At 40.6% G+C, this 22,036-nt stretch overlaps 1 protein-coding gene across 2 annotated transcripts; it reads right to left on the bottom strand.

Moving 5' to 3' along the window:
* Window positions 1-12,794: 12,794 nt before the first annotated feature.
* LOC130987152 (uncharacterized) lies at window positions 12,795-15,063 on the bottom strand. Of its 2 annotated transcripts, XM_057910794.1 has the most exons (3): window positions 14,624-15,063; window positions 14,017-14,536; window positions 12,795-13,938 (listed from the first exon to the last, which is right to left on the bottom strand). In XM_057910794.1, the coding sequence occupies exons 2-3, from the start codon at window positions 14,134-14,136 to the stop codon at window positions 13,600-13,602; spliced, it is 459 nt and encodes a 152-aa protein (XP_057766777.1). In that variant the 5' UTR covers window positions 14,137-14,536; window positions 14,624-15,063; the 3' UTR covers window positions 12,795-13,599. The 2 variants fall into 2 exon arrangements, with proteins under 2 accessions (XP_057766777.1, XP_057766776.1); XM_057910793.1 differs by having other exon boundaries at window positions 14,017-15,063.
* Between the last annotated feature and the right edge of the window lie 6,973 nt (window positions 15,064-22,036).

Consider the following 22,036-nt stretch of genomic DNA (forward strand, 5'->3'; position numbering starts at 1 on the left):
CGCCCCCAAAGCAGAACCGTCGGTGTTCACCTTCATCCAAGAAGGAGAGGGGGGCCACCAGCTAACCGAGATAAGATTCAAAGGAGGCGCAGCTCTACCCTTCACGCCAATCGTGTGAAGAATCACATAGTCCGACCACTCGTTATTCATATGCCCCAAATGCTTGAAGCTCTGCTCCATCTCGACGAAGGCCACTTTAGCCAAGTGAAGAACTTGTCTATAAGAAAATTGTTTATTCTCAAAGATACAGCTGTTACGCTGCGTCCAAACCGACCAAATAATCGTAATAATTCCAGCCTTCCAGAACTTCTGCACCTGCAAACTGGACTTTCTATTCCACGCAGCTACCAGAAAACTTTTGATATCTAATTCATAAAGAGCTTGCGGGAAATTAAACCAAGTTAAAAAAACCACCCACACTTGTCGAACCTGCACGCAGTTCCAAAAAGTGTGATCCACCGTCTCCTCATTTCCCCTGCAAATCGAGCACCAGTTAGGAGAAACCAGCCCCTGTTTTATGAGACGATCATAAGTAGGCATTCTATCATGAAGAAGGCGCCAACAAACCAGCGAACGTCGAACCGGGATAAACGTCTCCCAAATCCAAGAACCCAGGAAACCTTCGGAAACTTCTGCCCATGATGAGCAAACGCTAAAGCAGACGTAACCTTCCCTTGCAGAGACGGCTTCCAGAATCTCGTATCAGAATCACCAATCGGAACCATCAGAATATCACACACAATATGCGGGAAAGTGTTGACAAATTCCTGAGTGAAGTGCCAAATCCCATCAAAGAAGTAATCCGCGACAGTATGATCAAGAGAATCTCTCATGAAGAATGGCACCCCGCATTTATCCATTAACCGATACCCCAGCCAATCATCCCTCCAAAAGAGCGTCTCCATTCCATTGCCAATATAACTGTAAGAGTCGGCGACGAGCTCCCCGATCTGATCGCGAAGCCCAAGCCAAACAGAAGACGAAGTCACGTTTCTTATCAAGCAGTGGGGAGTCAAGTAACGTTGTTTCAGGATATCATAACCGAAGATGTTCCCCTCAATCACCTTCCAAGCCATTTTCATAAGAAAACACTTATTCATAGTTTTGAACGATCTAACACCAAGACCACCTTCTGACTTAAGAGAGCAAACACGGTCCCAGCTCACCGAGCACGTTGGTTTTTTACGGATATCCCCATTCTAAAGGAAATTTCTGCAGCTCGAGTCAAGGCTTTTCAATAAATCACGAGGCCAACGGTACACCAGCATAGAATGAGTAAGAGAGCTGCTAATCACCGAATTGATTAAACACAATCTACCCGCCATAGACAGCTGAATCCCTTTCCAGTTGCCAAACTTGTTAATAATACGATCATGGATAGCGCGTAAATGAGACGCTTTCGGCTTACCCCGAAAAATCGGAACCCCCAAATACACAAAGGGCAGGGAACCCGTAGCAATGGGCAGATGGCGCGACACCTGCCTCTTAGTATTCGTCACCACCTTTTCCGAGAAGTAGATGTATGATTTCGTTGGGCTGAAAATCTGTCCCGACATGTGGCCATAGAACTCCAAGATTTTGCGAAGAGTCTTTGCATTCATCTTAGTAGCCTTGCAAAAAATTAAAATGTCATCCGCGTAAAACAGATGTGTCGGGAAAGGAACACCCCTGCTAAACTGCATAGGAACTAAATGACCAGAACTCTGACAGTTATTAAACAGCGCGCTGAGGGCATCCTCAGCAATACCAAAAAGGATAGGCGAAAGCGGATCACCTTGCCTAACCCCTCTCGAGCACCCAAAGTAACCACAAAGCTCACCGTTGTACAGAATGGAAAGACGAGCCGATTGAAGAATGATCTCAATCCACCCAATGAAGCGCTGGCAATACCCGCAAACTTTAAGCACATTGATTAAAAAATCCCAACGCAGCGTATCAAAAGCCTTGGTAATATCCACTTTACACGCCATATTCTGCCCACCGCAAGAACGGTTTAAACAATTAATTCCCTCAGAGCCCAACATGATACAGTCATGAATCGATCTCCCACTGATGAAGCCAAATTGATTCCTCGAAACAGAGTGCTCCGCCACCGAATTAAGTCTCACAGCTAAGACTTTCGAAATAATTTTGAAAAGAAAATTCAAGAGCACAATAGGCCTCAGATCCGCCACAGTAGACACCATTTCTTTCTTCGGAATGAGAATAAGAGTATTGGAGTTAAAACCATTCGGAAGATAGGAACGAGAGAAGAAGGTAGTAACAGCTTTCCAGACGTCCACCTTAATAATATCCCAACACGCTTGAAAAAATTTACCAGAAAAGCCATCAGGGCCGGGAGAACTGTGAGAGTCCATCATAAAAACCGCAGACGTAATCTCCTCTTCATTCGGAATTCTAGACAGTATCTCATTGTCCTGATCCGTGATGATATGATCCAAGACCGCCTCCACATCCACAATAGAAGCCCGCGCTTGCCTGTCTTCGGTGAAAAGCGACGAGAAATAACCCACAATATGTCTGCTAATCGTGGCTTGATCAACGCAAGCCGCTCCATCAATCATCATCTGCGAAATAAAATGGGGCTTCCTTTTATACCTGAGCATGTTGTGAAAGAAATTGGTATTACGATCACCATCATGTAGCCACTTCACTCTGCTCTTCTGCTGCAGCAGCATACTTTGACGTGAGAGGGTCGTGTTGATGTTGGCTTGAGCTCTCACCTCCTTGTCAAATAAATCCTCCGTGTACCCCTCTGTAGCAATACTCCCTTGGATCTCCAGCAGCTCTTGCTGTCTTTCCATAAGAAGCTTATCCACGTGCCCAAAAGTGCTCTTGTTCCAAATACGGAGCTCTTTTTTCAATCTCTTCAACTTGGCCATGACCGTAAAAATAGGGCAAGTGTAATCCAAATCGACCGCCCAAGACTGCTTAACCATATCCAAGAAATCCGGATGCAAGGTCCACATGTCCAAGAACCTGAAAAACCGACGCCTTGACTGGGGGGCCGATTGACAAATGAGAAGAATCGGCGAGTGATCGGAGGTGGCTCTGGGCAACACCTGAGTAAAGATAGTATGCCACTCCTCAGCGAAACTTTCTGAAAAAAAGACTCTATCAAGCGTCGACTCCACATGCGACGGCATGAATCTGCGCCCCGACCACGTATACTTCAAACCAACAGTAGGTGACTCAATACACCCAAGAGTATCAATAAAGGCGCAGAATTCCTGACAAGAAGTGGCATTAGGACGACAATTGCTGCTCCTCTCATGCGCCCCTTTCACCGCGTTGAAGTCCCCCAAGACCACATACTTCGTGGTAAAAAAAGTGAGAATATCATTCCACAACCTGCGTCTAGCCACATGAGTCGACGCACCATGCACAATAGCAATCCTGAAATTACGTCTTCTCCACACACAATCCATGATAACCACCTGATCCGAAGCAAAAATTACATCAGTGCAAACGTCAGGTTGAGAAAAAATCCAAATATTAGAGCACATGTTCAATCTCGTATTTTGAAAGCAAGGGATGAGATTGAGCGACTTCCAGTATCTGTTAAAAGTTTTGTGAAACGCTGCTTTAGGCTCAGCAATGCCCAAAATTAAAGGAGAGAATGAGCGACAGTGCTCCTTTAAGAGAAGTTTAGATTCGTCCGTGAGCCCGCGGACGTTCCAAACCATGAAATTCATAAAGAACTTCATTTTCTCGTGGTTAGGGCATCAGCCCTTTCCACTTCCTCCGCCCAGCTTCTGGCTCCAATTTTCGACATCACTTTAGCACTTGAAGATCCATCATTGGCGATAACAAAATCCCTCGGATTTCCTCCTGCTTCCCAAGCTTTATACAACTGCTCTTTAATACTTTCCACCGCTTCAGGATTTGGTTCGGTCATAGCCTCCTGAGCTTTGCGCAATCTGCCCTTAATGCTGTCCGCTCCCGGCAGCTGCTTCCTTATCTCTTTATTCGTTTGTCCCGGGGACCTGCCTCTTTTCTTCACCGGAGGCGCCTGCTCATTCATCTTTGTTACCTCTAAGCCACGGTTGCTAGGAATATCACTCTCAATGCTCCTTAAAGCATCACCTTTAACTCCCTCTTCCTTACTGTGAGTGTTCTCCGTTAACATAGCCTGTTGTTGCTCATCCTCCCTCAAATACTCCGTCTCCAAAATCGGATTTCTCTCCTCCACCACCTTCAGCTGCTCTTGAGGGGGCGACTCCGGATTTTCCATTAGTAATTGCTCATTAATATCTTCATCCGAATCCTCCTCCTCAGCCAAGTCATGTTCTTTTCTTGTATTGGGACCGTCGCCCGAATTCCTAGTGCATTGTTCCAGTCGCTCAATTCCCGACAAATCCTCAATATGCGCTTGAGCCAACGCATTGAATCTGTTACCAACATCAGTTTCCTGGTTCATGTTCTCCCTCGGCCTCCAAGCTGGCTTTGGTTTGCTAGCCTCCAAATTTTTCGGAGCCCGAGCAGCATCTTCAGCAGCTTTATTCACCTCAGCGCCCTTATGGACTTCCTTATCCGTTTTTTTCTTGCCGCCCTCCATGCCACTATTAACTTCCTTATCCGAACGTTTCTTGCACTTATCCAAGGCGTGACCAGTAATTTTACACCTAGTGCAAAAAGCAGGCAGTTGCTCGAAGCCAAACTCCACGTAAATAGAGCGATCATGGCAATCCACTGAAGCCGATTCCGGTAAAGGATGCGCCAGATCCACTTCCACCATCACTCTCGCCTAGTGCCCGACCTCTCCATGAGCAGTAGCTCCATCCACCTTGATAGGCATACCCGCCGAACGAGCAATGCTTGAAATAATTTCTTTGGTCCAATATTCAACAGGCAGATAGTAGATACGCATCCAAACTTGACATAAGGACGAAATCTCCTTGTAAGGGTCAAAGTTTCTCACCCATTCACGCAGCCTCAACGATCCTGATCTCAAATTCCAAATGTTAGAACGTTTAGCAATGTTTTTGTCTTCAACATTCGAGAATCTAATCGTGTAGAATCCCTTGCTCATAGGAATCAAGTGCCATTCGTCTTTCGGTTGCCATAATCTTTGCAGTTCCTGTTTCACCTCCGCCGCCAATTGCGGTTTCTCACCTTTGTGCAAAAGCAGACGACCGATGAGAGCATGCTGAAATTGCTTCACCCTTTCCTTGTACATGGCCTCCGGAATTTCAATAGAGATCATTCCGTTTTTGAATTCCGGCGTGATCATGGCACACCTGTGTACCAACACATCTGGTTTCCTAGCAGTCGCCGGCTTAGTAACATTGGCATAGGACTCCACTTGTTCCACTGTAGTCGTAGTTCTATCTGGTATGTCCTCTTGATTTCTCGACTCGTCGTTGGTTAACTGCTCCTTCCCTGCAGAGGAAGTTCCTCTATTCATGAGAGCCGAATGAATTTCAGAAACCCTAGATTGCTCATAAACCCTAGACGGGCTTTGTGAACTTGTTGCCGCAGATGTAGGAATTGGCGTGAAGTTGGTTGAAACGATCGGAAGGTTAAGTCTCGACTTATCGTGTGAAGGCGGTGAAGCCACCGGCAGGGCGGCCGCCGACAGGGATTTCTCAGTCGTGTTCATCGAGGTAGGCTGCCGCTAGGGTTTTTCATCTGCTCCGAATTCGTGCGAGCTCTTTGACTAACCTATACCCTTAATCAATAATACTTTAAAACTAACTTTTTTTTAAATATAAATAAAATAAAATACCAAAATTAATTAAGGGTATCAGTCCGAAACGACTAAAACCTTCAAACAAAAACGTGAAGCTCTTTTCTTAACTCTTGTAAAATTTTCGTCTAAAAAACATCTCTTAAATTTTTTGATTTATACAATTTTTTAATTTCACAACACATGCATACATGAATCGTTCCGCTGACTTTAAGGTTGGTCGGGAAGCGTCTTATCAATTGAACCACACTTCATTATCATTTATATATGATTTTTTTAAAAGAACACACACACACACACACATATATACATATATGTGTGTGTATGTGTGTGTGTATATACATACATATATATATATAGTGATTGTCTTAGTTTTTTATTTTTTAATTATGTAATTTGATAAAAATAAATTATACTTTATTTAAATATAATTAATTCATAATTTTTAATATTTTTTTAACTTCTAATAAAGAGTCAGAAATTTTAAACTTGCACAGACCGTCTTGCATATGTATACGATTTTTTTTTTGCACAACACATGAACGCATTACTCGATCCACCAATAAAACTGGTCTGGAAGTATTTTACAAATTGAATTGCGTTTCATTATCATTTGTATATACGATTTTTATAAGAATATATTACTAGCCCTCCCCTATATATATATATATATATATATATATATATATATAGGGAAGGGCTAAAATAAGAGCATTTCTTAAGATATAAAATAAGAATCATTTTCAGCCCTTAGATCATCAAGATCTACGGTTGATTCGTAATCCTGTTGGATGGATTTATGCTCCTGAGTTCGAACCCTAAAGGTAGCAAAAAATTAATTTTCATAATTCATACATTTATACAACGAATTCATACGTGTTCTATATAAAATTCATACATTACAAATTGCTCTTATTTCTTATTTTAAGATGTGCTCTCACGGTAGCCCACCCCTAAAATAAGTACAGTTCTTAAAATATAAAATAAGAATCATTTTCAGCCATTAGATCATCAAGATCTACGGTTGATTCATCATTCTGTTGGATGAATTCATGGTCGTAAGTTCGAATCCCAAAGGTAGCAAAAATTTATTTTTCGCAATTCATACATTTATACAGCGAATTCATACGTGTTCTACATAAAATTCATACATTTTTCTTAGTTCTTATTTCTTATTTTAAGAGGTGCTCTCACGGTAGCGCTCCCCTATGCATATATATATATATATATGTATATACATATATCCATATGCCTAATGTATACTTTTAAAAAAAATTTCGTAAACAAATTTATAAATTGTGCTATAAAGTATATTGGGTGTTTAAATAAAAAATATTTCAAAAATAAAAATAAAAATGTCAAACAAAAAGTAAAAATAAAAAACTAATAAAGGTATCTAATTTAGAATCGCCTGTTGTACTTCCTGTTTTTTGAATTAGAATTATAAGAGGTATCTAATTTAATATAATCAAATAAGCAACCCGCACGTAGACGAGACCTCTACACCACACAAAGGTGGAAAAATAACCGCACGCATGCGGGACCGCTACCCACACAAAGGTGAGAACACTATTCACATAAAAGTGAAAAAATTACACCCCATGCAGGTGAAATTAAACCCAAGACCTCTCACAAATGAGAGTATTTGGGTGCCACAATTTTACCACTTGAACCAGGACTCATTGGCTCTATGCTTTCTGTTTGAAGGCTTTAGTTTTATGTTCATGAATTAATGGCCTAGCTAGAATAATAAAAAGACAATCGATGAGATTTAACTAAAACTATTTTATGTTCATGAATTGAATTGATGGTCAAGAAACATGCATGAAAAGATAATTAAGGAGATTCATGCAAAGGTATAAATATATTCATGAATTTATTAAATTAGTATTTTTAAAAGTTTAAACTTTTATTAGGGATAATTAAGGTAAAACACATTTTCATTTTAAATAGTATGACTATTTTATCCTCGTTGATCCGGATCAATTTGACCCAAAAGGATTTATTCTTAACTAAATTTTAATTTAATTATTGTGGTAATAAATTAAGCCGTACTAATTATATTATTTGTTAAAAAGTTCTCAACATTTCATAGTTACTTTAAGTTTTTTTTTTTTTTTTTTTTTTTTAACAAACAACACCCAAGGGGGTGAGGGGTTAGCCAGACCCCCAACGAGTTAGAGCGTTTTTTAGGACAGTAATTTAGGTTGATTTGGAAATTAGGACAATAATTTTTGAACTTGTAAAAATAGGATACTAATTAATAAGTGTTGCACCCGCATGACATTTCTCGGTCAATTATCGAATTTTCGGATTTTCCCACATGGACCAAGCACATGACATCCTATCTGGAGCCGTAAAAATGACGTGCTTGCTACATAACCAACCCCTCCGTGCGGGTCGTCATGTGCTTGGTCCATGCAAAAAAGTTCCGAAATTCAATAATTGGCCCATAAATGTCCTGCGGGTGCAACCCTTATTAATTAGTGTTCTATTTTTACAAGTCCGAAAGTTATTGTCCTAAAAAACCCTCTGACTCGACCCCCAAGCTATAGATTAATCATCAACCAGTGTCTCATACAAAACGTTGCCCAAAAGTGACAACGCCCTGCAGAAGCAATAAGGAGAAACAGAAAACAGACCGAACAAAAATATATAGAGACGTAACCCAAAAATGGGAACATCCACAAGACCAAAGAAACGAAATCAGAAAAGAAACAAGCCAAAGCAAACTAGCTATCAACATGAAGAATGAATCTAAAATTAGGATAGTCAAGCCGATCCTTCCTAACCAGAGTAAGAAACGGTCAAGGAGTAGAAGAGCAGTCAAAAGTAGTCAACGTCTGAACCTGATGCCCTCTCCTCGCCATAAAGTCAGCAGGTCGGTTTCCCTCGCGGGGGATGTGAGTGAGACGGGCTCGTCGAAGCTGAGTAAGCAGACGGATCCAAGTAACAGTATGACCAATACTAGCGTGACCGTGACGCCCAACAGATATGAGCAACACGATCGCCGCCGCATCCATCTCAACCCAGATATGAGTAGAGAAGGTGATAGCCAACCTAATACCCTCGAGCAGGGCATCTAACTCAGCGTCAAAATTGCAAGTAGCCTCACAAGGGGTGCATAAGGCAATAATGATAGCTTTAGTATGATCATTTACCACTCATCCACCTGCACCTCGTTGTGTATGTGAATCGAAGGAACCATCAGTGTTCAACTTCACCCAAGGAGACTCCGGAGAGAGCCAGTGAACGAAAGTGGACCGAAGAGTCCGGTTCACGAGGGAAGCTGGGGGCATGAAATCAACCGGTAGGGCACAACCTCGCATATGAGAGACGGTGAGTTTTCCCGCTGCAACGAGCGGTCGAAGATGTCGAACAATCTACCAAATCACATGAGAGGCACAAAAAGAAGTAGCCTGATGCTTACGACTATTCCTTTCCGTCCAAAGAAACCACATAACCAAACAAGGAACCAACAAAGAAATGTGCTTTTTGTCCTCCCTAAGAAAAGCGCGCCGCCAGTGACCTAGTATGTGCAATATCAGTGCTCGTGTGATATGGTATGTGCACAGTAGGAAACCAAGAGTCAAAATGATCCCACACAATCAAAGCCGCCTCACTCCACATGAAAATATGCAGACACGACTCAAATTGGGGAGACACACAATAAAGACACATGGAAGCAGGGGAAATACCCCGCGACTGGAGATGCGAGTCAACAGGAAGACGACCAAAAAACATACGCTACATGATTACAAAGATAGATGAAGTACGACAATCACTCCAGATGTCAGCAAACAAAGTTTGCTTGGGCAGCCGTCTTCGAACAAGATCCCAAGCAGAGGAAGTAGAGAACTCATCGTGGCTTGTCAGATCCCAACGCATCACATCTTCTGTCCCCATCACAATAGGCGTCCAACTCAAAGCATCAATCAAATCAACAGGAATATCATGCAAGACACATAACTCGTACAAACGAAGCTCATCCCAATCAAAGTCATGCCAAAAATCACAGACACAGGGAAATGTGTGACCATTTCCGGGATCACTATATGAGCTCAAGGGGCAATCCCCGAACCATATGTTATCCCAGAAACTAATCCTATCATTCCCAATAGACCACATAATATGACACTGAACAGACTCAGAAATACGCATCATACGACGCTAAGTTGGACTCACATGAACAGTATAATGCGAGTGCTGAGGAAAACGCCTATCACAATACTTGGCCCACATATAACGAGCCCAAAGAGACTCCTTAGTTTGAAAGTGCCACCACAACTTAAAGCTGAAAGCGCGACCAACCTCAGAGAAGCGATGACTACCAAGACCACCCTCCACTAAAGGCATGCAGATATGTTCCCAGCTCACCTAGTGAATCTTCCGCTGCTCACCCGTAGAACCCCTAAAAAATCTAGCAATCAACTGCTCCCAATCCCGGAGGACACTCTGCAAAGGCTCCATAACCTGAAGAATGTGGAGGGGGATAGTACTAAGAGTACTTTGAATCAACGCCAGACGCCCGCCAAAGGAGAGATGACGATGAGACCAACCATGGATCCTATCCGTCAACTTCTTTCTAACACCAAGGTAATGAGAGACACGATGATAACCGTGAAAAATTGGAATTCCAAGGTAAGTGAAGGGTAATGTACCACGCTGGAAACCACCAATAACATTGATACTCTGCTCCCACTGCCCATGATGGTCCCCAATGTAGAAACTGCTCTTGTCATTGTTCACTTTCTTCCCGAAAACAGTAGAGTAGTGATCAAGACACTCAACCAGGCACTGCAATGACTCAGTTTTCGTTTGCGTAAAGATAATAATATCATCAGCATACAAGAGATGAGAAATAGGAAAACCCCTGTACGCCGTCCTATACATCATGTGTCTCTGCCCAATAATCAACCGATCATGAATACGGGATAAGTAATCCGCAATCAACGCGAACAAAGAAGAAGAGCGGGTCTCCCTGTCTAAGCCCACGAGTCGATTATAAGAAGCCTGAAGGTGTTCCATTAACAAGAATAGAAAACCAACATCGACTGAAACATCGCTCGATAAGACTCAACCACGCTGGTGGAAACCCCATCCGCTAAAGGATCTGAATAAGGAACGACCACTGAACACGATCATACGCTTTAGTCATGTCAAGCTTAAGCACAACATTCAGAGTATGAACACTCTTATCCAAATCCTAAATCAACTCCTGAGCAAGAAAAACATTATCACTCAATAATCTGCCCTCCACGAAACCACTCTGATTTGGGGCCAACACCAAAGAAAGAAGATGCACTAAACGTGAGGTCAAGATCTTGGAGATGACCTTGTTGGTAACGTTGCTCAGACTAATAGGACAGTAGTCCACCCAAGTCTCCAGATTCGTCTTCTTAGGGAGCAAGACGATGGTAGTGGCGGTAAAACTACGGGGCATAAAACCACCAGAAAAAAAATCCTGAAAAGCAGCTATCACGTCAGTTCCCACGAAGTCCCAACAGTGCTGAAAGAAAATAGATGAGAAGCCATCCGAGCCGGAAATACTGTCACTACTGATCCCAAAGACAGCCACTCGGATCTCAGCCGCATCAGGAGTCGCACGAAGACCATCTCTATCCAGAGTATCAAGAAGCGCGTGAATCACATCAAGATCCGGGGGCAGAAGCTGATCCACATCAGCGGACGAGAGAAGATTCTGAAAGAAAAAAGCAGCTGAGATGCGGATCTCCCTTTCATCAGTCAAACTCTGTCCACCATCAGAGATAGCATGAATCCAGGTTCTCACCCTCTTTTGCTTCACCCCAACCATGAAAGAACCGCGAGTTCCTTTCCCCTTCAGCAATCCATCTTATAGCCGCTTTTTGCTTCCAGAAGTCCTCCTCCTTGCAAGAGCGAATAACATACTCAACAATAGTCTTCCTCAGATTAGTCCGATGGGCAGGGGACGGATCAGAATCATAAGCCAACTGCGCGGTACCAACAGCTTCCTCAGCCTGTCTCAAGCTATCGAATATATTGCCAAACACCTCACGACTGATGAAGTGCTTAATCTGAGTGAGTTTAAACTGAAGGTTCATCGTGCCATTAAACATAGTTTCCTCAGTTCAGATACGAGCAACCTCATGCTTGAAAGTGTGATATCTGACCCACATATTTTGAAAGCGGAAAAAAGGCCGAACAGACTCATAAGAAAAACGACAGCTCAGTAAAAGAGGGCTATGATCAGAAGAAATCCTAGGAAGATGAGAAACCCGGGTCACGATAAAAACAGAAGTCCAGAACTCTCCAAGAAGAATCCTGTATAGTCTCTCCCACAAACCATTACGCTCCCAAGTGAAAATAGAACCATCAAAACCAATATTAAATAACTGACAATCAGAAATAGTATCGACAAAGTCGAGCATCTCTCAAGACGGTTGGTCGTACTACACATTGTTATCGTAACTCTTAATGTTTGTCCACGTATAAGTTAAAAGGAAATAAATAATTAAATAAATAAAATGTCCTGAAAGAAGACTGTTGATTGATTCTCCATTTCTTGCCAAATAGGAGTAAATATTATTAATTAATAGTAATCTTACGTCATATGTATAAATCCTACACCGCATGAATTACTTATTTTAATTAGTGACCTTTCTCACGATATCTCGTTGATTGTCATGATTTCATTGATGTTGAAAACTATTTTAGATAAGTCAAACAAAAATTTAAAATTCAAATCTTATTGGTATTTTTTGAGTCAATCTATAACAAAAACGCTATATATACACAGCTCGCACTACAAAAAAAGCGTTGATTACCGACGGCTAAATGCCGTCGGTAAAAAAAGACGGCCGCCGATAAATAGTATTACCGGCGGCGATAACGGCGGCAAGCTCCCGCCGCTAAAAGGTTCGTCGGCAACGACAATAACGGCGGCGAACATCCGCCGTCGGCAGTTAACGGCGGCGATGCCGCCGGAATTGTCGTCGTTAAACGGCGGAGCCTAGCCGGAGAATTAGCGGCGGCATACACCGCCGCTAGTTACCGAGGGCTATTTTGCCGTCGGTAGAGAGCCACCGGATTCCGGCTGACCTTGCCGGAAAACTAGCGACGGCGATTACCGCCGGTAAATAGCGGCTGCGAAACACCGTCGGTAACAAGCTACCGCAGGCCGGTGGGTCATGCCGGAGGATGGCCGTGTATTTACCGAGGGCAAATTGCCGTCGGTAACTACCGACGGCGTTTTGCCCACGGTAATGTTTTTTATTTTTTTATTTTATTTTATTTTATTTTATTTTATTTATTTATTTATTTATTTATTTTATTGTATATTGTATATCCACAATTTATTTTCGTATTTATACGGTATTGCATACTTTAGACGAACTTCCCAGTCGGCGACCCGACTTCCCAGTGGGTTACCCATCTTGCTTGTGCTCTGTGTCAAGCACGCTTAACTTTGAAATTCTTTTCGAGTGATCACCAGTACAGAACACTCGTATTATTGATATATCTACATCTATTAATTCATTTAAATGCTATATACTCACTCATATAATTATAATCTTTGAATATGTGGAGATAATACCTGAAATATGTTGTTAATTAGTGAGCGAGTTCGTTTCGGTCCTTATTTTTATCGTCGGTAAAATATTTAATTAATATTTAATAATTAATTAATTAATAATTTTTTTTTTTAACATTAATACACCAAAAGTGTTTTAATTTGGTTATTATAATGTGATTTGAATTTATTTGTTTATGTTAAATGCAATCATCATCATCATTGCCTTAAATATATAAAACATATATAGTTTTAATAATTAAAGCACTTGAAATATATAGTTCAATAAAACATAAATTTGAAAAGAAAGTGCAAATGTAATTTTGTTTGAAAACATAAATATATAGTTTAAATAATTCTAAGCATCATCATCATCATCATCGGCATCAGGCCCTGGAGGTGGCTGAGCATTATACATCCTCATAAACGCCTCCAATTGAGCCATGCGGTCCTCCATCTGTTGGCGTTGTGCTTGCTCTGCCGCCAATTGCTCCTCCAGCGTGGAGATCCGTGTCTCATAAAGCTGCTGAGACACCGCAGAACTGCCCGTGCTGCGGATAGACCCCCTACTAGCCTGACTCTGCCCGGCACTCCCGACGCCGTAGATCCGTGACCTATCAATTTGCACCACCTCCAAATACACCTCGTCTAGCCGCTCCTGTCGTCCTGTGGCAGCGGCCAGTCGATGAACCTCGGCCTAATACATACATAACAATGCATAATTGTTAGAAAATAAATACATTCACTAAATATTTGAATAAACTTAAACACTTACGTCAATTCTAGCATCTCTCTCCGACGTATAACTTCCGTCGGCGCACGTGTGGAGGCGGAGGAAGGTGGCATAGTTCGGTGCATCCTGGGGAGTACCAGGATCCAAGCTCTGTAGATGCATTTATATAAGATAAATAAGTTATATTAGTCAATATATTAATTTAATTTATATACTTAATTATTTGTTAATTACATACCATATACTGCTGCAGGATACGAGTCGACTGGGACCCGCCCACGTGCCTATTGATCCCTGTACCCTCCCCATCGGGCTCGGACATCCGGTTGGCACGTGCTCGCGTAGAAACAGCCTCAACCTCGGGACGCTGCCAGTATTCCTGGAGTCCAGTCCAGAAATCGGGAGTCATCCAGATGGGTCTAGACATCTGTCTCCCTTGGCAGGTACAGTCCTTGAGCTCTTTCTTGTAGTCGCTCATCATGTCGGAGTACCTTTTGCGGGCGTTTTTCTCCCACATTTTCCTCACGTCACGCTCATCCGCGGGCTGCCACTGAAACTCTTTCTGTTGAAAGAAAGAGAATTAATTTAATATCAAACATTTTAACAATTGAATATGATATATTTATATGTACATGTTATTTAATTGTACCTCTAATTCACCAAAAAATTTATCCTTCATCGCCGGGGGCGTCAACTTCCATGTGTACCCGCCTGGGTTTTCAAATGCCTTAAATGACTGTGTGCAAGCTTTGGACAGGCCGTAGGGCTCCAACAACTCACTGTGTACAAGTAATTTTATCACTTAATCATGGTGTACGAGAAACAGTAAATTAAACTCAAATGCTTACCCAGTCGTAGGATGCCTCTCAAATACCGTCCTCCCATCTGCAGCCTTACGAACTCTCTCTCTGATATCAGCAGCTGTAGGGCCCCTAGGCCTTCTAGCCCGTGAACTACTAGAAGCCTGGAGAGTCTCGGGAGTCCCAGAAATGTGCGTCCCGGACCCATCAGATGTATCTGCAGTAGCTTCTGGCGCATTAACGCCAGATCGCCCCCGAAATCCCAAGAAACCTCGTGAGGTAGACATGATACCTGTTGCATACAATTACAATTACAATATATAGCCAAACATAACATTAACAATAACTAACAAACATAACAAATTTGCAATCAAATTCAATCAAAATGTGCATTTACATTTATTCATAATCAGCACTACTATCATCATCACTATCGTTAGATGTCAACGGGGGATCATCGTCGTCTGATTCATCGTCATCTTCAATCTCAACGACTCCACCGAGGGGATGAAGAAGAAGTGGTCGTTCAATGCCTACACTTGTGTGAGTAGGCATAATAGTAACCACTTCTTCTTGAAATGGTTGATCTAATGTTGATGTAGATGCTGCAGTAGACACTTCAACCTTTGATCTTGCGTTGACTTTGCATGCTGACCACCAATTTTTCTTTGATTGGTTCGTACTGGGATAGGGACAGTAAAACACTTGAACTACTTGACTGGCCAAAACAAAGGGATCATACTTCTTATATCTTCGTGTGTGGTTCAATGAAACTAACTTGAAGTCTGTATCAATAGAAGTTCCCTGAGCCGACAAGTCAAACCATTCACAGTTGAACAAGACTGTCTGCTTAATTGGATACCCCGGATACTCCAGCACGCAAACCTCTTGCAGGCGCCCATAAAAGTCTAGCACATCTCTATCACTACCATAGACCGAGCCTTTTATGCAAACGCCACTGTTCACAGTCGCACTCTCTCTATCATGATCAGTTGTGTGAAATCTATAGCCATTCACGAAATAGCCGGAGTATGTTTCAATCTCCCTTAATGGTCCAGCTGCAAGCGACCTAATATAAGGGTTCAACTCGTCGTTACAAGGATGACAAACCTGTTTCACACAAATATCATTTAAGTTTGCTAGCCAATTTTGGAGTAAGTAAATGTATATTTAACATAAATTTATCGTCTCTTACGTAATGGCTAAACCACACAATAAACTCGTTGTGAAACGCGACCTCAAACTCTGCATCAGTCATGTAAGGATTTGCATATCGTTTTTCCTCCTCGAATATCCTTGGATACAAAGAAAAAGTTATATGTTAACACCTATATATGATGAATATTTCTTATACATAAATTGAACGAGAATACTCACTTGCTATATGTCTCTGCAACCTCTGCACAATTGCTCAAAATATACATGTGTGCAGCAAGCCATTCGCGCTCATCCATGTATCTCTTCGTCCCTCGGCCAAGTGAACGCCCAATAGGTTTGAATATGGCGAGACAAAGAGGATCATCATTTTCAGCAACGGGCATTTCAATATTGCGAGGCAAAGTTGTCCACTTTGTAGATATTTGATCTTCAAAGTAAAACGAAGAGAAGGTTGACATTTCTGCATGTAAGTATGCATTGGCGATGGACCCCTCAACCTTGGCTTTGTTTTTTATATGATTTTTTAATGTCCTCAAATATCTTTCAAAAGGATACATCCACCGATATTGCACAGGACCAGCCAATCGTGCCTCATCTGCCAAATGAACTGGTAGGTGCTCCATTGAATCAAATAAACTAGGAGGGAAGATACGCTCAAGTTTGCAAAGAGTAACAGCTATCTTCTCACTCAGTATTCTCATGTCATATATGGCCACGTTGCGGGATGTTAATTCTCTGAAGAAGAAACTTAACTCTGTAATTGCCTCCCAAACATTCTTAGGAAGAAGTTCTTTAAAGGCAACAGGCATAAGGATTTGCATGAACACGTGACAGTCGTGACTTTTCATGTTGTGCATCTTCAGGGAGTTCATGTCAACGCATCTACTAATATTTGACACGTACCCATCGGGAAACTTAAGACTCTTGATCCATTGAAGTAAGATCTTCTTCTCTTCCCTGTCAAGCGTATAACATGCTTTCGGATACCCTCGGGTTCCATCCACTTTCTTCAACTCTTTCCGCTTGCAGAAGGTGTTCAATTCTTCTCTGGATTTTTCTGTATCTTTTGTCTTCCCCTTCACATTCAGGACAGTATTAAACACGTTGTCAAACACATTTTTCTCAATGTGCATGACATCCAGATTATGTCGAATCAAAAGATGTCTCCAATAGGGTAGATCCCAAAATATGCTTTTCTTTTTCCACCCTACATCTTGATATTTGGCGAGTTGAGCGTTCCTGCCATCGAAGTCTTCGGTAACCTTCACGAAGCCTAACCCCTCGATTTGATTCAAGATTTGTATTCCTGATCTTTGTTCTGGTGGACCAACATTGCATGTCTTATTCCTCAAGAATGCAGTTTTGTTTCTCCTAAACACATGGTTAGGAGGTAAGAACTTCCGATGATTATCAAACCACGATTGTTTTCCACTCATCGGCAAAGTGAATGCTTCTGTATTCTCCATGCAATGTGGACATGCCAATTTCCCAGCTGTACCCCACCCAGACAACATAGCGTACGCTGGAAAATCACTGATAGTCCATATCAGAGCTGCTCGCATCTGGAAATTTTGCTTCAACGATATGTCGTAAGTGTTCACACCAACCTCCCACAGAGATTTTAACTCGTGTATCAATGGCTGTAAGAATACGTCCAACTTCATCTTTGGGTTTGATGGGCCAGGCACGAGGACTGTGAGGAACATGAATTGTTCTTTCATGCACAACCACGGAGGCAGGTTATACGGCGTGACAATAACTGGCCAAGAAGAATATTGACGCCCTGATTGTGCAAATGGGGCAAAACCATCTGTAGAGAGGCCCAATCTCACATTTCTTATCTCCTCGGCGAATCCAGGAAAGACTGAATTCAAATGTTTCCATGCCGGAGAGTCGGCCGGGTGGCGCATTATCCCATCGTCTGTGGAGGTCGCATGCCACCGCATATGTTCAGCAGTTGCAGTAGATGCAAACAATCTCTGCAATCGGGGCGTCAAGGGAAAATAGTGCATCTGTTTGGCGGGCACTTGTTTCTTTCTGCGACTCCCAGATGGACGCAAGCTGTCCTTATATCGTGATTCGGCACAGAACATACAACTATGTAGCTCACTAGTTTCCCCCCAATACAACATGCAGTTATTAACACAGCAATCGATCTTCTCTACTGGCAAACCCAAACCACGTAGATTTCTTTTCGTACTATAGAAGTCTTCTGGACAGTTGTTACCCTCTGGTAAAGCAGCTTTCATCATCGAAGACATCTGATTGTAAGTCCTCTCTGACATGTGGCTTTCAGTCTTTATGCTCATGAATTGAGTCATCCAGCTTAATTGTGTGTACGTGTCACATCCTGCGTACAATGGAGTATCCGCTGCATCCAACATGTTATAAATCTGTTGAGCGTCATTATTGGGCGGCTGCTCCAGATTTGGAGGATCTTGATAATTACTAGGTCCAGCATGGTCATGCACCATCCTTTCGTAGTTATTGTATAATCCATCATCCTCATTCATTATAGCATTTTCTCGCGGCATATACAGCGGTGCTTCCCCGTGAGAAACCCAAACTTTGTAATTCAGGACAAATCCACGCCTACTAACATGTTGTCTGACCGTAGGTACATCTAAATACGCTTGATTCTTGCACTTCTTACACGGGCACCTAATGTTACCTTGTCCATCTGTGTATGCCGTTTGATTGAACGCCCACTCAAGGAAAAACTCAAGCCCCGTTTCAAATGCAGTACGATCATTGTATCTCGCGTACATCCACGTACGATTATCACTCATTCTTGCAAATTCTAATTGAAAAAAACAAATAAAATATAATAAATTACTTGAAATCTAACAAAATTTCGACAGCATAACCCCAATATCCTAACTACCAAGTGCTCGACTCTACCAGCAACTATAGTGACCATAGTGGTCCTAATTTACTAAGCCTATACTAGGTCTACCCGGCCCCCCAATGTCGAAGCAATAATACAATACAAATAAAAGCAATAAAATCATGGTAATTAAATTAAAAACAATCATTTGTTGGGAGAAGATCCTTAAGAAATAATCAATTTCTATCCCAAAGGGAGAAGATCCTTAAGAAATTGATTAAATCTATCCCACAATATTATCCAACATATATAAATTATTCTAACAAACAACTTAAACTAAATTGATTAAAATTAATATAATTTAAAATTAATCATGCTCATAATTTAAAATTAAACTAACAACATATACTAATTGATTAATATAATTTAAAATTAATCATGCTTCAATTGATATAATTTAAAATTATTCATGCTTCATATAATTTATTTATAAACAAAGCCAATTATAAATTAATTATTAACTATATATAACAAATAAATCTATTTAATTAACATATAAATACATAAATAATTAAATAAATAATTAAACAAGAGAGCGTACGGTGGTGGTTTCCGGCGGGTGTCGTGAAGAAAGCGGCGAAATAAAATCGTCGAACTAAAATAAATAATATAAGTCAAAATTTAAAAATTATATATATATATATATATATATATATATAGAGAGAGAGAGAGAGAGAGAGAAAGAGAGTTACCTGGGCGGCTGGGCACGGCGGCGGTCGGCGGCGGCTGTCGGCGGCGGTGGTCGGCTGGTGGAAGCAGCAGGCAGCAGCAGCAGGGGCGAAGCGGCGGGGGGGGGGGGGGGGTGGGGGGATCTTCTGCGCAAAAGTGAAAAAAGGAGGTTACGCGTGCCCTAATATTGGACATTACCGACGGCAATTGCCGCCGCTAGCTAGCGACGGCATAAACGCCGTCGGTAACTGTGTTAATTTAATGTTTTACTATATTCGAAACTTACCGGCGGCGTCGCCGTCGCTAGTTAACGGCGGCGTGTTTGCCGTCGGTAACTGGCCGGTAATTTCGAAAGCTCGGGTCGCCTGGAATGCCGCCGCCGTGCCGCCGTTAGTTACCGACGGCAAAATCGCCGCCGGTAGGTTTCGCCGGTAAATACGCGTTTTTTTGTAGTGTCGAAAAAATAAAATTTATTTCATAGTATAAAAAAGAAAGCAATTTAAAGAATGAAATTAACCATGCATGTGTTGCTATTGACTGGGAGGTACGCGCTCTAAATAATTTTAAAAAAAAAGAAAAAAAAAGGGAGGTACTCCAATGTCCAATTGGAGTCAATGCGAAGTTGTCATTAATAATTAATTAAGTCAAATTCCTGTAATTATGTCTTTTGCCAAGCAAGAAGTCAATATAATATTTTAATAACACAAAACACAATCTCTAATATACACGTGTAGTAGATAAGTAAATGAATGGAATACAATTCGATAGTTGAATCGTATAGTTCCATATTCATTACATTTGGAAATTAACGATGGATGATGTATTATCTTGCGAAAATTTAAGGGTTATTAATCTAAATACACTAATTTTAATTAGGAGTAGTTTGATTTTACACATAAACTTTAAAAGATATAAAAAAAATACATAAATTTTAATGTTGTAATAACTTTATCACAAATTCAAATATTAAATATTCGAACTCTAGAAAAATCTTACGATTTACGGACTTAGAGATGTCTTATACGATGTCATTTTTTAAAACGTCCGATGAATACACGTTGATATTTCTACTTGCCACGTCAATTTTAATTTGAGCAGAAATTGAATTTGTGACATCATATAGGACATCTCTAAAACATATCGTATAAGACATCTCTAAACCCGTAAATCGTAAGATTTTTATGGAATTCGAATATCTAATATTTGAATTTATGATAAAATTGCTATAACATTAAAGTTCATGTATTTTTTTACACTTTTTAAAGTTCACGTGCAAACCAAACTACCCCCAAAGTTGGTATATTTAGGCGTTAATAATTCGAAATCTAATTGTATCACACGAAATTAATTTTCTATTTTTTTAGAATATTTTAAAATATAGTCGATTTTCTTAATTTGAATTCTCTTACAATTTTATTCTACTAAATATTTTATTGATTATTTATAAAAATAATATATAGGATAATAAATAAGGATAAAATAGAATAATTATAATTATATTTAAAAGAAAATTATATTTTGTTAATTTGTATGAAAAAAGAAAGATAAATAGGAATAAAGGGACTGTATATCTAAATATATCTTGGATGATTTACCATTTCTAGGTCAAAGTAACTAAGTAAGCCATGCTTAATTATTGCTAACTTTTAACGTGAGCTAATTTTAGTTGAATCATTGCATACGTCATAAAATAACGAAGCTGTTCGAACAAAGATATATTGAAGCCAAAGCAAAGAGAATTACTCCATTCCTCCGCTTCATTTGGTCTACTTTTCTTTTAGCATCGTCCCACTAGACTTGACATATTTTATTTTTTAATAATAAATTTTTACTACAAAAAATATAAACTAGATATTTTACTCCATAATTTTACTCTTCTTAATAACTAGGCCACTGAAATAGGACAAAGTGAATAAATACCTCACCATTTCGTAATGTTAACTTATCTACTTTGAAGATATAAGATAGAACGTGATCCTTAAAAGTTATAAAGAGTAGTATTATTACCTCCGTTTATGAAAGAATTTTCTATTTTTTTTTATTTTGAGTCGTACACAAGAAAACTTTCTACCTATCTTTGGACCATAATTATAACATTTTTTCATTACTCGTAATAAATTCGACAACTTTTTTCTTAAAACATATCTGATTCTCTTTTAGAAAGTTCTTTCATGGACGGATGAAGTATTATGTGACATCCGTGGTCCTTAAAGTTCTTTATCCTCAAAATATGTTTAGTATTTTGTATATATATTTTATTATAAATTTATTTGTGCACAGGAAAATATATGAAGGAATAATTGAATATTACAAAAAAAAGAAAAAAAAAAAGGTGTTGATGGTACGGAGGTATGAAAATTGATCCCCTCTTAGTTTTGTCAAGTGATGATCCCTCAACTAGACCACTCATGGTCATAGACTCATAGTCATGGTCATGGTCATGGTCAACCAACATTTCCCCACACGTGTCCTTCCTCCCATCTCAACCCACACGTGTCCTTCCCCCCACCCCATCTCTCTCTCATACCCCAAATGCCCATGCACATTT

The sequence above is a fragment of the Salvia miltiorrhiza genome, chromosome 5 (assembly GCF_028751815.1).
Source record: "Salvia miltiorrhiza cultivar Shanhuang (shh) chromosome 5, IMPLAD_Smil_shh, whole genome shotgun sequence".
Classification (NCBI taxonomy): domain Eukaryota; kingdom Viridiplantae; phylum Streptophyta; class Magnoliopsida; order Lamiales; family Lamiaceae; genus Salvia; species Salvia miltiorrhiza.